The following is a 17306-nucleotide window of genomic DNA, read 5'->3' as shown; positions in this document are numbered from 1 at the left end:
ACTTCTTGAATTCCTGGGATAAAACCAACTTGTTCATCATATATTATTATCCTGCTTATTATATACTGCTATATCTGGCTGTTAATATTTTAGAATTTAGTAATTAACCTGTAATTTTCCTTTTCTGTATAGTCTGACAGGTTTCATTATTTTTTCTTAAATGCTTATTCTTGAGAGAGAGAGAACCCTCGAGGGAGGGTCAGAGAGAGGCTGAGCCAGAGGATCCGAAGCAGCCTCTGTGCTGACAGCAGACAGCCCAGACATGGGGCTCGAACTCATAAACTGTGAGATCATGACCTGAGCCAAAGTTGGACACTTAACCAACTGACCCATTCAGGCGCCCCAGATGTGATTTTTAATATTTAAGTTTCTTTTTTTAATGTTTCAAGGTTTTTTTTTTAATTCTAGTTAACGTATAGTGTAATACTGGTTTTAGGAGTAAAATTTAGTGATTCATCACTTACATACAACACCCAGTGCTCATCACAAGTGTCCTCCTTAATCCCCATCACCCATTTAACCCATCCTCCCACCCACCGCCCCCCTCCAGCAAATTTGTTTTCTGTAGTTAAAATCTCTTTTATGGTTTGCTCCCTTCTTTTATGTTTCTTTCATCTATGTTCATCTGTTTTGTTTCTTACATCTACATATGCGTAAAATCATATGGTATTTGTCTTTCTCTGACTTATTTCGCTTAGCATAACACACTCTAGCTCCATCTACGTCATTGTAAATGGGAAGACTCCATCCTTTTTGATGGTTGAGTAACATTCCAGTGTGTGTGTGTGTGTGTGTATACATATATATACATACACATATATACATACACATATACACACACACATCTTCTTTACCCATTTGTCAGTCGGTGGACATTTGGGCTCTTTTCAACATTTGGCTATTGTTAATAATGCTGCTATAAACATTGGGGTGCATGTGCCACTTTGAATCTGTATTTTTTGTATCCTTTGGGTAAATAACCTAGTAGTGCAACTGCTGGATTGTAGGGTAGTTCTATTTTATTATTATTATTATATTATTATTATTATTTGAGGGAGGGGAGGGAGGAGGGAAGGAGGGAACACGCATGAGCTGGGGAGAGGGGGAAAGGAGGAGAGGTAAAATCTTAAGCAGGCTCCATACTCAGCACAAGCGCCATGCAAAGATCAATCCCATGACCCTGGGACCATGATCTGAGCCAAAGTCAAGAGTTGGATGCTGGACTGACTGACACCCCGGGGTAGTTCTATTTTTAATTTTCTGAGGAACCTCCATACTGTTCTCGAGTAGCTGCACCAGTTTGCATACCCACCAACAGTGCAAGAGGGTTCCCCTTTCTCTGCATCCTGACATCTGTTGTTTCCTGTGTTGTTAGTTTTAGCCATTCTGACAGGTGTGAGGTGATACCTCATTGTGGTTCCGCTTTGTATTTTCTTGATGATGAGTGATGTTAAGCATCTTTTCGTGTTATCTGATAGACATCTGGATGTCTTCTTTGGGAAAATGTCTATTCATGTCTTCTGCCCATTTCTTCACTGGCTTATTTGCTTTTTGGGTGTAAGGTTTGATAAGTTCTTGATAGATTTTGGATACTAACCCTTTATCAGATATATCACTTGCAAATGTCTTCTTCCATTCCAAAGGTTTTTAGTTTTGTTGACAGCTTCCTATGCTGTACAGAAGCTTTTATCCTGATGAGGTCCCAATAGTTCATTTTTACTTATGTTTCCCATGCCTTTAGAGACATGTCTAGTAACAAGTTGCTACAGCTGATGTCAAAGAGGTTGCTACCTGTGTTCTCTAGGATTTTGATGGGGTCCTATCTCACATTTAGTCTCTCATTGATTTTGAATTTCTTTTTGTGATGGTATAACAAAGTGGTCCATTTTCATTCTTCGGCAGGTTTCCCAACACCATTTGTTGAAGAGACTGTCTTTTTTCCACTAAATATTCTTTCCTGCTTTGTTGAGGATTAACTGGCCATATAATTTCGGGGTTTTCTATTGTGTTCCACTGATCTATGTGTCTGTTTTTGCCAGTACTATACTGTCTTCATGACTGCAGCTTTGTAAGATAGCTTAAAGTCTGGAATTCTGATGCCTCCAGCTTTCCTTTTCTTTTTCAAGACTGCTTTGGCTACTTGGGGTCTTTTCTGATTCCATATATACTTTAGGATTCTTTGTCCTAGCTCTGTGAAAAATATTAGTGGTATTTTGATAGGGATAGTATTAAATGTGACAGGTGTTAGTATTTAGATTATACTAGTATCATAAAATGACCTGGGAAGCATACCTTCTTTTCCTATTTTCTAGGATCTTAAAAATTGGAATTATTTCCTCCTTGAATACCTGGTATTCACCACTGAAGTTTTATGTTGGCCTAAAATCTTAAGGGAGAAATTTTGATTACTTAATTCACTTCTTTAATGTTAGCAGACCTCAGATGTTTTATATATACTCAAGTCTGTTTGGTTACATTTTTCTAGTTATTTGTCCATTTTATCTACACTAATTTGCTAATGTGAGATTGTTCCTAATAGCCACCAATGATTATTTAATTTTTCTATATTGGTATTTCTGCCTTCTTGTTTTAAATCTTTTTTGGATGAGTCTCTCAGAGGTTTATCAATTTTATTAGTATTTTCAAAGAAATAACTTTTGGGATAATTTAAATCTTTGAATTGTATGTTTGCCACCTATTTCATTCACATCAGCTCCCATCTTTATTATTTGGTTTCCTTTTACAAATTCTTTGGGTTTATTCTCTTCCTTTTATAGTTCCTAGATAGAAACTTACTTTCCAATGTATGCATTTGAGCCTATTATATTCTCCTCCTATGTTGTTTTAGGTGTAGGTGACAAGCTTAAATTTGTAGCATTTTCATAATCATTTAGTTCAAAAGCTTCTAATTTCTACTGTGTTATCTTTCTTTACTGAGAGTCTGGTAAGACACAGGGGCTTTAAAAAAAAAACAAAAAAAGACATGGTCCCTACACGCAAGGACTATACAATCTAGTAGAGGAGGTAATGTACTACGTCCTTAAATTTAAATGTTTATTTTTGTGAGAGAGAGCAAGCATGCAAGCAGGAGAGGGACAAAGTGGGGGGATGGGACATAGTATCCAAAGCGGGCTCTGCCGACAGCAGAGAGCCTGATACAGGGTTTGAACTTCTAAACCATGAGATCACCACCTGAGCCAAAGTCAAACACCTAACTGACAGAGCCACCCAGGCACCCCTCCTTAATTCTAAGATGCCACTTTGTTTTGAGACAAGACACTGATCTACTAACTTCCGTTCAAAGAGAAATAGAAAATGTTGTTCTACTTGAAGACATCTTCTAACTTTAACATGGTAAAGCAAGGGCAGAATTGAGAAATCAAATAACTAAATGAAATGCAAGGCAGACAGAAGAACTAAAGAAAGGTGCAAGAAGAGTAATTACTGATGAAGACACTGGGAAAGAAAGATCAGGAAGGCTTTATGCAAAGAATACCGAAGGATGAGAAGGAAAGCTAATTACAAAATGTTTATAAACCAGAGTTAAAAAAAATAATAATGTTAAACTCTATCTATCCCAATTTCCCTTAAAATGTGTAAAAGCGTATTTTAAGCTAAAAACCATTAGCTAGGGCTAGAGGCATAAAAAGTACAAGTATCTCTGACTGGTAGTATATGGTCTAGTGTGTTAAAGCACAGGACTATGGAAGGATACTATCAATTAAGTAGTTTGGGACTAGATCATTGAAAATACTAAGGGGCACCTCAGTGGCTCAGTCGGTTGGGTGTCCAACTTGGCTCAAGTCATGATCTCGCTGTTTCTAAGTTTGAGCCCCACATTGGAGCCTTGCCTTGAGACTGTTTTGGATCCTGTGTCTCCCTCTCTCTGCCCCTCCCCCACTTGCACTCTCAAAAATAAACATTAAAAAATTTTTTTAAGCAAAATATTAAGAACCAGAATGGTATAAAACTAACTTATATTTTTGAAAGGTTAACTGAAAGAAGAATAACAAGATGAAATGGGGGCGCCTGGGTGGCTCAGTCGGTTAAGTGTTTGACTCTGGATTTCCGCTCAGGTCATGATCTCATGGTTTGTAAGATTCAGCCCCCCTCCCCCCATGTCAGGCTTTGTACTGACAGTGCAGGGCCTGTTTAGGATTCCCTCTCTCAAGATAATCTCAAGATAAATAAAAAAAGATAAATGAACAGAAGAGATTGGAGGCAGAGTTAGTGGGAGGTTAACAAAGAGGCTGAACAAGAATAGCACAGATGAAAAAGAAAGGGAACATGAGATAGAATCAACAAGAACTGACAAATTATTGAATGCGAAGCACAGAAGAAAATCAAGAGTTGAAGAGGATTCTGAGACTGAAGCCAAAAGTTTCTAGTTCAAGAGTACAGTGAAATTAATACTAAAATAAACAGTAAGATAAGCAAATCTGGGAGAGAGTTCATTTTTTTTTTTGACACTATGAGTTTTGAGGACTGCTGGAACATACACATGGTAATGTCCAATACAAAGGCAGAAATATGTTAGATGTTCAAAAAAGAGTCCAAGATGTAGATGTAAACTCATTAGTTTACTGGAATAGGAATGATAGCTGAAATGATGAAAGCAGACGGTCTCCACCCACCCACCCACACACAAAAGAGCATCTATTGTTCCAATACTGAAACTGAAGTTCAAAGAGAAAAGTTGGCCAACATGACTCAACTAGGTTGTACGGAAATATGGCACATCTGATTCCAAAGTATCTAGTCCAAAGTAACTGTCTTCCACGTTTAAGGATTTAGACAGAGGAAAGGGAAACTGATCAAAGCAATGAAAAAGATAGGAAATCCAGGAAAACAAATTATCACAGAGGCTAGTGTCACGACAGAGAAACGTTGTAGAGAGTTGGACTTAGTCAATATGGTGAAATACACCAAAGAATTGAGAAAAATAAGGATGGAGAAGAGGAGGTCTTACTTTGCAATTGTTACTGAGTTAATATTAGAGTTACTGAAAGGAATCACGGAGGCAGGCTTAAAAGAAGTGTGAGACAAATAGAAGAACCCAGAGCCGTCTTAGTACTATCTTTCATAAACTTTCAGTTCAGTTCCCTTTTAGCCCTGCCTCCATGTCCTTCCATGCGTCTACAACTTCAGCTTCACGGCTTCAGGTAAGCAGCTTCCCCGAAGCAAGTACATAGCTGGGGTAAAAAAAGAAAATAATGAGAACACTCCCATTCTATTATCATTTGTACTTCAGAGACTATAATATTAACATGTTCTCTTTAGCCACTGGGCTAGACAAGATGATGAAATCAGACCTTAGAATCTCAGAGATAACAGAATGAATGCAATCAATATAGAAATTCTCAAAGTAACATACAGAAGCATTCAGCCACATGTAACACATACAAGAAACCCTCAATCACATATATTTTCCGATACATTAAATACGATTCCTAAATGATCTGAAAATTTAACTAAATTACAATTAAGTGGAAACTGAAACTCACATTTCATTAATAAGTAATCTATATAGTTACAGGAATAATTACTCATATACTAAGAGTGAAAAAAACGGATACTTAAGAGAGAAAGTGAGTCTTCAGGAGAGAACAGAATAGGAAATGGCGCACTATCTACTGATATTCAAATGTAGCTTTAAATTTCACTTTAAAAACATAAGTGCTTTTCTTGGTTTAGGAAAATTATTGTCCTTGCATTATTCTTAAAGTTGTAATTTTGTATCTAGTTTCATGAAAATCTACTTTACAACAAAAATCTGCTTTTTTTGGCTCCTTCTAAAAGTTGTACTGTGGTAATGGGAATAAAGTTTTATCATTTTCTTTGCATTAGGCTTTCATAGGTGTATTTTAGTATACACTTGCTATCAGGTTATAGATACCAATAGTTCATAATACTATAAATTGACTAAACACAATGAAACAGTGGAAAATTTTAGCTGCAAACTTCTCATATTAACTAAATGACCTTCTTATTCAGCAGCAACAGCACATAGAGGTTTTGTCTTAACATGACAACTCTAACCAACTGATTTTACTTCTTGAAGCATGCTTCAAGAGTTCTGGACTATGTTGAGAAAATGCTATAGTTTATGCCATATACAGAGTAAGAAAAAATGGATGTACGGAGAATTCCAGTACATGTTCACGATCGCGGTCTCACAGAAAATACAGATTTCAACTATTGGCCCCTGAGTTCTAAATAACTTATTGCAAGGTAGGCAAGACTTTAAAGATAGTTCTGATTTTTTCACTCTTCAATGTGAGCGATTACATTTAACATTTCAAACCTATGCAAATTTCTACAATTAACTAACTGTATACCTGGCATGCCGGTAGCAAGACCCTGACCAAAAGCCAAAGTTGGATTTGCTGCTGCAAGTGATTCTGCCTGCTGCCCTTGCTGGCCCTGATTGGGAGTAAGAGGGCGCTGACCTGCTCCAGCTCGGAGAACCTACAAAGGACAAATGATTTCCTTAAAAATGAAATTATAAAATAACAGATAAATAAATTTATCCCAGAGTAAATTGCCTTTGGATATTCTTCGAACATATTTATATGCAACAAAACGATGATTTGGCATGAAAAAATACAAAATACTTAAAATCAAAAACACAATCACTGGCTCATGACAACTAGAACAATCTATTAAGTAACATCTAGAGATTCTTGAAGGCCTTAACGAAAAGTTATTTTTAGTATTTGTGCTCTTTTTCTTACCAAAGAAATTTATTGGGGGGGGGGGGCGGAGGATGGCAAAATTTTAGATCATATTAATTTCACAAAGATAGATGAACAATTCAGGACAAGCAGTATTCACTGTAAATAAGCCTCACATATAGGTGTATTGGTCAAGTAGTATATTTTCATGTTTGCCCAAAGAAGATATAGATTGAAAAATAATTTATTAAATGGTGCCATGGTCTAATCTACAAGGACTGAGCCACAGGACAGCTTCAACAGAACACCAATACAGTAATAAACCACATAAAGGAAATTTAGAATAAAATTTAACTGCCAAGTAACACTACACTTGTCATTAAGTTGCTTCTTTGGTATAAATATGAAGAATTTGACAATCAGAAGTCAGAAATCACCAATAGTGTTTCTACATTTATCAAAACAGTTTATCAAAACATGAAAGCAGCAGAAATTTCAAAAACCCAAAACCAACCAAAACCATTGTAATAAACATTTTCTTTTTGAAGAAGTTAACTTTAACCAGTAGTGAAAATATTTCCTCTTTTCAATTTTCTCCAGCTTGCTTAAAAATATAAAGTACTCTGTAATCATTTTCTAGTCAGAAATGTATTAAGTTAATATTTAAAATAGTAACTTAAATACCCAGAAGAAAATGAAGTGACAATTACTTTGATAGGAACATGAGCACACCTGAAAAGGTGATGAAAAGAAAATTAAAATCTGCTAGAGATTTCAACAGTTTCTATAACAAAAATGTAGAAATGGAATACACCTAAATCTAAATTCATGTAATACCAGTTAGAAAAAAAAACCACCATGTAATCAATACTTGTATATAGGTACTACATTACATGCTGAGGAGATGAAAAGACACACATCTTGAAAACAAGGAACTCATTGAATTGCAAGGACTCTTCAGGTATGATTTAATGAAGGCAGGCCTATACCTGTTGCTGTCCAGGCTGAGCTTGTGATGCTGCTTGCTGATTTGCTGTGTTGTTTGCCGCAGCTGCAGCTTGTTGCTGAAATAAATTGGCTGGATACACCCCCCATGGAACACCATAATACTGAGGTGGAACCACTGCTGGACCTAAACCCCACACCCCACCCCGCCCCCCCAAAAAAAAAGTTACTTACATTTTATAGATAAATCAGTTACCATTAGATCATAAAAAGGAACACTGTATATGAGTTAAAGCAAATGTCCTTATAATCCCCAACCCACTTACACCTGCTATATCCTTTCTTTTTTTTCCTGATTCTAGTAGGAAAAAGTCTCGTTCAGGTTATGATTACTTCAAGAGAAACAGGAGTGACAGCAGTGGCCTCAATGGAGATGGTAAAGCTAAAGTCAAAAGGACCAATGAACTAACAGGATACTTTAACCATCTATGCAAGTTACTGAATGCCAGATTATGGGTTTGATACTGGCAAACACAGATAATATACTCAGGGAACATTAGACTTCATAAAACTGTAAGATTTACTATGTTCAATTCAAATTCTCTTAAAAGGCTATTTTCTGAATATTGAAAAAAATTACCAAAATATTACAAAACACTTTTATCTTTTTATTTGCAATCTACAACATAAAACTTTGGAACATTCTTGTACCAAGCTTGCGACAACTGTATTTGAATTGTAAACCTTGAATTTAAAAATATTTTTTAGTTAAAGTTTTTATTAAAAATATTCTTCATATTTGAAACAATTAGTCACAATTCTCACAAAGCAACTGAAAATTGCATGAAAACAAATGAAACATCACTGCTTATGTGGTTAGGAAAATGGAACTAGTGAGTAAAGACAAGAAAGAACCAGGTAATATAAAGGCACAGAGGGACATAGACATGTGAAAGCAAACTAGGAAAAACAGGATGAACTGTTCTTGCTCTAGTCTATGTTATTCAAGGTAACATCAGCTTCTATGGGAGTAAACAGCATTATGCACAATAATTTCCACGTTAAGTTGATGAGCAAGATGTCATGATTATTAATTGATAAAATAAAGATGGCCTAAAATTCCACAGATACAATTTTAATATATCTAGTATTTTAAAAAGTTAAACTCTTGGATTCACTTTGTTTTGGAGGAAAATAAAGCCCAGTACAATTGACTGAATCACTAAAGTGAAAAGCAATAAAAAACTTAAAGGTAAAGTATTATTTCTGAAAATAGTTTAAGCACCATCTACAATGAAAACTGTTCACAGGATTTATGAAGAATACATTATCAAAACAAGAGTCAAATATCTACCTAGAACCTCTCTGCCCAAAACAATAGCCAGAAGCCACCTGTGACTACTGAAGAATTAAAAAGTTAGACAGCCCGAACTGAGATGTGGTCTTAAGTATGATATACACAGGATTTAAGACTTTGCATGAAAAAAAAAGTAAAATATCTATTAATTAAAAAAATATTAATTATATTAAAATAATATTTGGTTGTGTTGGGATAAATCAAACATTTAAATTAATATCATCTGTTTTTTGCTTTTATAATGTAGATACTAGAAAATTTTAATTGCATTATCTGGCTCACATTATATTTCTATTGGACACCACTGGTCTTAGAAAGCCTGAATCCAAAATGCCTAGAATGCTTAATCTGAAAACTAACCATTTCTTAAGGTTTCCTTAAAGTCCATAGATTGTATGATACACCAGAATTTTACATACTAACATCCAGTTAAATGGCACCAAGAAAGCTCATCCCCTCCTTATGGAATTACGTTCAGATCTATACTAATACTAAAATCTACTGAATGTGATAGGTTGGTTTCAGTCTCCTAAATAAGCTATCAAACTAGAATTTGAAATTAACATTTATTTTTTCACTTCTTAAAACAGTCTTGAGTATAAAAAACAAGTCCCCTAACTCCCAGGAAAAGACTGACTGTTCTACAGTCAGGATAATAACTGCCAGAAGTGGAGTTTAAAATTGTCAAATTCATCAGTGACAATTCATATCATTGAACAAAGTTTAAAAATCATGATAGTCTAGAGTTATGAAAGTCAGTCAGTTGGCAGGCTCACTCCAGTGAACACACATTTATGGCTGACATGACCCTGTTCCTGCCTCTGTAACCAACATTAACCCATGCCTAAGACTAATTCATTTGTCTCTATAACCAACTCAACCTAAAACAACCTCTTCTTCAAAACCCTACACAGAAGATCAGCAAATTGTTTGCTTGGCTCAATAGGATGGTGCCTGACCAGCACACAACTCTCCTTACTACTTAAATAAGCAAGAAATACAGCCTTGGGTTTAAAAACATTTTTCCCCAGTATTATTGCAATATTACTGATACGTAACATTTGTATAGTTTTGGTTTTCATTGTAGACTTTGAGTGGCAGTTTCTGGTTTTGACAGTTAGTGCTTTCCAACTCCATGCCACCTTTTTGCCCCTCAGTCGGCTTGCATATTTTAACACTGCTAAATAAACTTTACTTTTTAGATACTCATTCTCTCAAGACTGCTGAAGCTCCTTACCTCATACTCTCCCTGACCTGGGTATCTATGGTACCTACCCCAGTTTACTGCATTAGAAGTAACTTTACTTTTGCACTGTCTCTGTGGGTGATGGAATTGGTCAGAAAAAAGATCTGTGGTTGGCAATGTAAGATTTCTGAAACTACAAAATTGAATTGGAAACCAACCATGTACAAAAGGAAAAAGTTCTCAAGCTTCGGCTTTTTCCTACAGCATTAAAACTGGACAAATAGTAAACTAACTCTCTGGAAACATCACTTGATTCTAGATAAGTGTTTCAGATTTTCTTAGGAACTTCAAATTGCCCACCAAATAGACAAAAATACAACTTGTAAGAAAATTAAAACTAAATCCATAATAAGCAACGAGGATGAACAATAAGTTACCTGCTAATGTTGCTGCTGCAGCCAACCCTGCTGCAGTATATGGATCAGTCCCTGGAGGAGCAGCACTAATAATATACGGATTTGGCACAAATGCAGCTGGAGCAAGGCCTGCTGAGAATACACCAGCTGTATTTTAAAAAGGGGAGAAATAATGAATGAAGATGTAAGGTATAATTTTCTTCATTAAGTAAAATAATTTCTACACTGAATTTGGAGTGGGGAAGCAGAGTGCGTATAGTGGTTCAAACTCTGATTAACTGAGTGACTTTGGGCATGTGACATCACCTGACTCTAAGATTCTTCATTTAGGAAATAGGTGTATCACCACTTATCTTAGAGGATTTTTGTGAGAGTTAAAACATGATACCAAATATGAAAGGACTGTGTAGAACTAGCAAAACAGGCACACAATAAATGTTTAGAGTTAGAACTACTATTGTTCAACAGTAGTTTCTTTTGTTTTTCTAATGCTTATTACTTATTTTTGAGAAACAGAGCACAGGCAGGGGAGGGGCAGAGAGAGGAGGAGACACAGAATCAGAAGTAGGCTCCAGGCTCAAGCTGTCAGCACAGAGCCTGAAGCCAGGCTCAAACTGATCAACTGCGAGATCATGGCCTGAGACAAAGTCGGATGGATGCCCAACTGACCCACCCACGCGCCCCAGTATTTTTTAATTTAATCTTTATTAAGCTATACTGTCAGCTAAGAATTCAATAGTGAGGAAGGCATGATCTGCCCTAACAAATCAATCCATCTAATGAGAAAAACAAATTGACAATTAGAATACAGTATAGTGGGAGCTATAGGCACAGAGAGAAGGGGTACCTAGTGAGCTTCAGAAAGTGTGGGTAGGATGATGTGGGGTTGTAGGGCAGGGCAAGACAAGACAAAATTGGAGTTACAATCAGAATGAAGACCTGTGAAGACCTTCCTGGGTCATGTTAAGAAGTTTGGACTTTACCCAGAAAGCAACAGAGTAACAATGAAGAGCTTTAGGCAGAACTGTGACTTTAAGGCCACTTCTGCATCTAATGACTGCTAACGTGAATTCGGTAAAAGGCAGGGAAGAAGATTTTTTAAATATTCGTTTGCAGTACTTATTAAAGAAAATGCTGGTATCAAGAAAGTACTGTGTATACAAGTCACTGTAAGGTATGGACTTGCTTGAGTTGTCTCTTCTGGAAAACAAGTGGAAGGTGAGGAAATAATGGGAAAGGAGGTGTTTTAAAAGTTACAAGAGCTCAGAAAAATTCAATTTACAAGATGATTAATAGGGCGCCTGGCTGGTTATGTCAGTAGAGCACATGACTTCTTGATTTCGGGGTTGAAAGTTCAAGCCCCACATGGGTGTAGAGGTTACTTAAAAATATTTAAAAATAAATGAAAACATGATTAAGGGGGAGAATAGGAGAATAAAAGCATGTGGGTATAAATGACTTAAAAGAAAGGATTCAAAAGGAACACTTACTCTAAACCTTAAAATCAAGGTTCAGAAACTCCATTCTAACTATATTATAGCAGTTTTTAAATGTTTTGAATGTGACCCATAATATGAAATATATTTCATATCAACCTAGTGACCATATATACATATACATGCCACAAACAAAAATATCAAAAAAAATTTATCTTTATAAAGTTCCATGTAACTTAGTATTTTCTACTATATTTATTAATTTCTATAATCTATTTAATTTCTAAAACTAGTGGCCATACCCCATAACACTGATTTCATGTACAGGCACAACCATTTGAAAAATGAGTTTTTAAAACTTTTATTTGAGAAAGAAAAGAATACACACATGCACACGCACAAGTGGGAGAGGGGCAGAGAGAGGATCTTAAGCAGGCTCCACACTCAGCATGGACCCCAACATGGGGCTTGATACTAGGATCATGAACCGATCCAAAATCAATAGTCAGACACTCTACAGACTAAGCTCCCCAGGAGCTCCCAAAACTCTGCTTTTAATAAAGGAAGACTAAAAGAGGGTTCAGGGGCACCTGAGTGGCCCATTAGATTAAGCATCTGACTCTTGATTTCAGTTCAGGCTATGATCTCACGGTTCGTAGGGCTCTGTCTGGGCTCTGTGCTGAAAGCGGGGAGTCGGCTTGGGATTCTCTCTCTCCTCCCTACCTCTGTGCCCCTCCCCTGCTTAGGCTCTCTCTCAAAATAAATACACTGAAAAAAAAAAAAGAGAGTTGAATAATATCCTTGCACTATTTAAAAAATCATTTGCTCAGAGTTGCATTCTTAACTAAGCCCTAGGGGAAAGGTTTCAAGATTTCCCTGTTTCCTCTATCATAAATTGTCTTTGTCACAAAGAAAATGATGGATGTTGTGGTATTCATGTCCTACTCATACCCCTACAAAATCTCAAAGCCAGGATATAATTTTTTTATATTCCATATTTTATGATTTAAATAGCTTGCTTTTAAGATCTCCAATACTAGTGGAGTTTACAAAACGGAAAGTCAAAGTCCTCATGTAATTTTCACTGATTGTTGGCTTATATTCTACTGAATTATTCAATTTTAGAGAGGATTTTAATATAGTTTTCTCCATATTTGTTATAAAACAAATATGAAATATAAAGCAGATATGAAGTAAAGTTTCAGGTATGTGGGGGAAAAAGGAATTAGTTTAGCCTAATGGATACATACTGAAACTTATTGAAAAAATGTTTTTCATGTGTTTTTATTAAGTTCATAATTTAGAAATATTTACAACTTACTAGACAGCAAACAATACACTGTGTTTACATATATATGTATATTTATGTTTGCACGTGTATACAAATGTGTGTATATATTTATGTTTATACATACACGTAGGTATATACATCATTTTCAATTTTGAAATGAACACACACACAGTCACACATTTTATATACTGTAGGCCATAATGGCACTTTAATATGTATTTTTCACTTTCCAATTAACCATAGGTCCTTTTCTATGTCAACAGGTAACCTATCAAGTCATTCTTTCTAATATACAGAAGGAACATACATGATTTAACCAGTCTATTAAGGATATATAGTCAGATGGTCCACAATCTTTTGTTATAATAATCTTATTATTCTATTAGTACGCAAGGTCTCTGCATTATCATCCTATCTTTATAAAAATTCAGTTAAGGTTCAAGCACCATGTCAAGCTCTAGGCTGGCAGATTAGAGCCTGGAGCCTGCTTTGAATTCTGTCTCCCTCTCTCACTGCCCCACCCCCACTGTGTGTGTGTGTGTGTGTCTGTGTGTGTGTGTGTGTGTGTGTGTGTGTGTGTGTGTGTGTGTCTCTCAAAAGTAAATAAACATTTAAAAATTCACTTAAATGAGGGGCGCCTAGGCGGCTCAGTCGGTTGACTGTCTGACTTCCTTCAGGTCTTGATCTCACAGTTCATGAGTTCGAGGCCTGCATCAGCCTCTGTGCTGACAGCTCATGGGCTGGAGCCTGCTTCAGATTCTGGGTCTCCCTCTCTCTCTACCCCTTCCCTGCTCAAGCACGTTCTCGTTCTCTCTCCCTCTCTCTCTCTCAAAAATAAATAAAGATTAAAAAAAAATTTTTTTAATTCACTTAAATGGGAAAATATACATCAATTCTTGGCCACTATGTCCATATTACTCCCCAGGAAAGTTGTGCCAATTTACATTCCCATCAGGAATATATGAATATGCCATTCACACTCCTGTCAAATTTGGACATTACCCAACCATTAAAAAAATTTTTTTAAGTTTATTTATTTTGAGGGGGTGGTGGGCAAGCACAAGTGGGAGAGGGGCAGGGGCATGAGAGAATCCCAAGCAGACTTCCCACTGTCACCCCAGAGCCCAACATGGGGCTTAAACTCATGAACCATGAGATCATAACCTCAGGTGAAATCAGGAGTTGGATACTTAACAGACTGAACTGCCCAGGTGCCCCTAGTAAACTGTTAAAGAGTTGTCAATCTGACAGGTAAAATAAAGCATTAAAAATATTTTGTTTTAATCTATGGTTCTTTGTCTATCAAAGAGGCAAAATGTCTTGCAAAACTTTTTCTCATTTAAAATTTTGATACATTAGGAATAGGACCCAATTATCTCGGAGCTATTTTCCAAATACATGCTTTTATCGTTAATTTGAAATCCCAATTAAGGTTAGAACCCACTCCACCGCTGCACCGCCTGGGTGGCTCAGTCAGTTGGGTGGCTGACTTCGGCTCAGGTCATGATCTCACAGTCTGTGGGTTTGAGCCCCTCGATGGGCTATGTGCTGGCAGCTCGGAGCCTGGAGCCTGCTTCCAATTCTGTGTCTCCCTGTCTCTCTCTTCCCCTCCCCTGTTTGCTCTCTGTCTCTCAAATAATAAACATTTAAAAAATTTTTTTCTTAAAATGTGGCTACAAAAGAATTTAAAACTCTATGTGGCACATATTATATTTCTGTTGTAAAGTGCTGTTCTAAAGTAGGCTATCAGACACCCAAGAAATTACTAGTCAAACCTGGATAAAAAGAGTGATGGTCAACAATAAATACATTTAACTGTGGAACAAAGGTTAAAAGGTAGGATTCTTATATCTGGGTGGCTCAGTGCATTAAGCATCTGGCTCTTGTCAGCTCACGTCATGATCTGGTTTGCGAGTCTGAGCCCTGTGTCAGGCTCTGTGCTGTGTTGAGCCTGCTTGGGATTCTCTCCCCCACCCCCACTCTCTCTCTGCCCCTCCCTTGCTCATGTGCTTCTCTTTCGCAAAATAAGTATTTTTAAAAGATGGGATCAATTTTGGTAAATTATGCTTAGAAATATTTCCATTTTATTCAGGTTTTCAAATTTAATTGCATACTCTTCCAGATGGCTTCACAAAGAAATTCTGCCTTATGGTCTCTTAAAAGACCACATAAGTCCAATGTTATTTGAAATACTCCAGGGTACTAAAAAGGGAGATATTTCTAAATTCTTTTTATGACAAATCTGACCAAAAAGATGAAAAAACAAACATACATACAAACGTAAACACTAATTTCATATACACATTATTGATGCAAATACCCTAAATAAAACACTAGCCAACTGAAAGAGCTCATTAAGAGAATTATACATTTTTATTCCATGAACACAAGAACGATTCAATTATTAGAAAATATTCATAGAAGTTAGCATTTACAAATCAAGAGCTTTCACAGATACCAATTAAAAGATATATAAAAGCCATTTACAATGATAGTAAAAGATAAAATATCTAAGAATATACTTATTAAGAAATATGCAAACTTATATGATAAAAACTTTAAAGCACTCATAAACAACACATAAGCAGATGTCAACAAAAATAAAAATACAACATGTCCTGATTAGAATACTTAATATCATAAAGATGTCAATTTTCCCAAAGTTAATTTAAAATTTTAACCCAATATTCTGGTAGTAAATAAATGAAGTCTAAAGTTTATATAAAAAAGCTTATAAGAAGAGAAAACTTCAAAAAGGAAGAGCAATAATGGGTATACTATTAGCCTGTCATATATTAAACCATACCATAAAGAAATAAATAAAAGCGTTACACCAGTCCATTAGTAGACAGGAAATCACTATGTTTCTAACAATGAGAAGGAAGGATAAAGTATTAGGAATAAAGAAAGTTGGAGGCAAAGAATGCATGCTGCTATTAGAAGTCACCTAGAAATGTGTGGTCATCTTGGATAAAAACCAAAAATAAAATTTGGGACCTAGGTGTCCTTCTTGGATTGACAAAGAACAATACAAATGTAAGGGAAGAGAAACAACTTAATAAATATCTCCCCCTTCCACTGATTATGACGTTGAGAATATTCACAACTTTTCCAACCAAGAAATAAATCAAGGTTAGCTAAAACCAGGCATAAACGTGGTTATATAAATCTACACATGTGATACAATGATGTAATACTATACATATACATTTACCAATATCATATTCTGGATTGTGGTAGTGTACTATGATTATGTAAGATGTAACCATTTAGAGAAAGCTGTGTGGGGAACCTCTCTGTACTCTCTTTGCAACTCCATGTAAATTTAGAATTACTTCAAATTGAAAAGTTAAAAATAAAAAACCCCAACATGGACAACATGTACCAATGCTTTGACTCTAGCAATAACAAAGGTATAATAATTCATGTTAAAGGCTAAAGGTCAAAGTCCAAATAACTTAATGAAGTGAAGAAAATATTTTAAGGAATTTTCTTGGAATTGATTCCCAAACCATTTTTTTAAATAAGCATTTTTACTTGACAAAAGACACAAATAACTACATTTGAATTTCCAAGTGTTTGACTCTCTTAACTTTACACTGACCTTATGTGCTGGCAGCTTTCATCATATTATACATTTTTATTTAATGATACAAAAATCAGAAACAGTTCTTCCCTAGTTAATCTTTACTCCTGCCATGTAATCTATTACTCTTTTAAGAAGACGTTTTAAAACAAGAACCCCATACAATTATAGAAAAATAAAACATTCTAATAAACACTAACACAAGAGTTGCTAACAGTCTAATCAAAATGGTAACTTATAAAGACTCACCTATATGTGGCTGCTGAGCTGCAGCTAATGCATATTGCTGCTGTTGAGCTGCAGTTAACTGCTGAACTGTTAGTGCATTAGTCCTCTGAAAGAGCTATTAGGGAAAATATTTAAAACAAAGATTAGTCTCAAAGCGTTTAATTTCTATTTAGAAAGCTGAGAATAG

The 17306-nt window shown here is 35.8% G+C and overlaps 1 protein-coding gene across 13 annotated transcripts in view; it reads right to left on the bottom strand.

Moving 5' to 3' along the window:
• The window catches only part of PUM2 (pumilio RNA binding family member 2), a 98584-nt gene that overhangs the window by 41050 nt on the left and 40228 nt on the right, over positions 1-17306 (bottom strand). For all 13 annotated transcript variants that reach the window (XM_053201198.1, XM_053201195.1, XM_053201197.1 and 10 more), the window contains 4 exons: positions 17141-17234; positions 10600-10725; positions 7664-7806; positions 6339-6468 (listed from right to left, as the gene is read on the bottom strand). In XM_053201198.1, coding sequence (XP_053057173.1) covers positions 6339-6468; positions 7664-7806; positions 10600-10725; positions 17141-17234 — 493 coding nt within the window. The remainder of the gene's footprint in view (positions 1-6338; positions 6469-7663; positions 7807-10599; positions 10726-17140; positions 17235-17306) is intronic.

This window comes from Acinonyx jubatus, chromosome A3 (assembly GCF_027475565.1).
Source record: "Acinonyx jubatus isolate Ajub_Pintada_27869175 chromosome A3, VMU_Ajub_asm_v1.0, whole genome shotgun sequence".
Classification (NCBI taxonomy): Eukaryota; Metazoa; Chordata; class Mammalia; order Carnivora; family Felidae; genus Acinonyx; species Acinonyx jubatus.
Note: the sequence above shows the minus strand (reverse complement) of the source record. Positions and strands in the feature narration are given on the sequence as shown.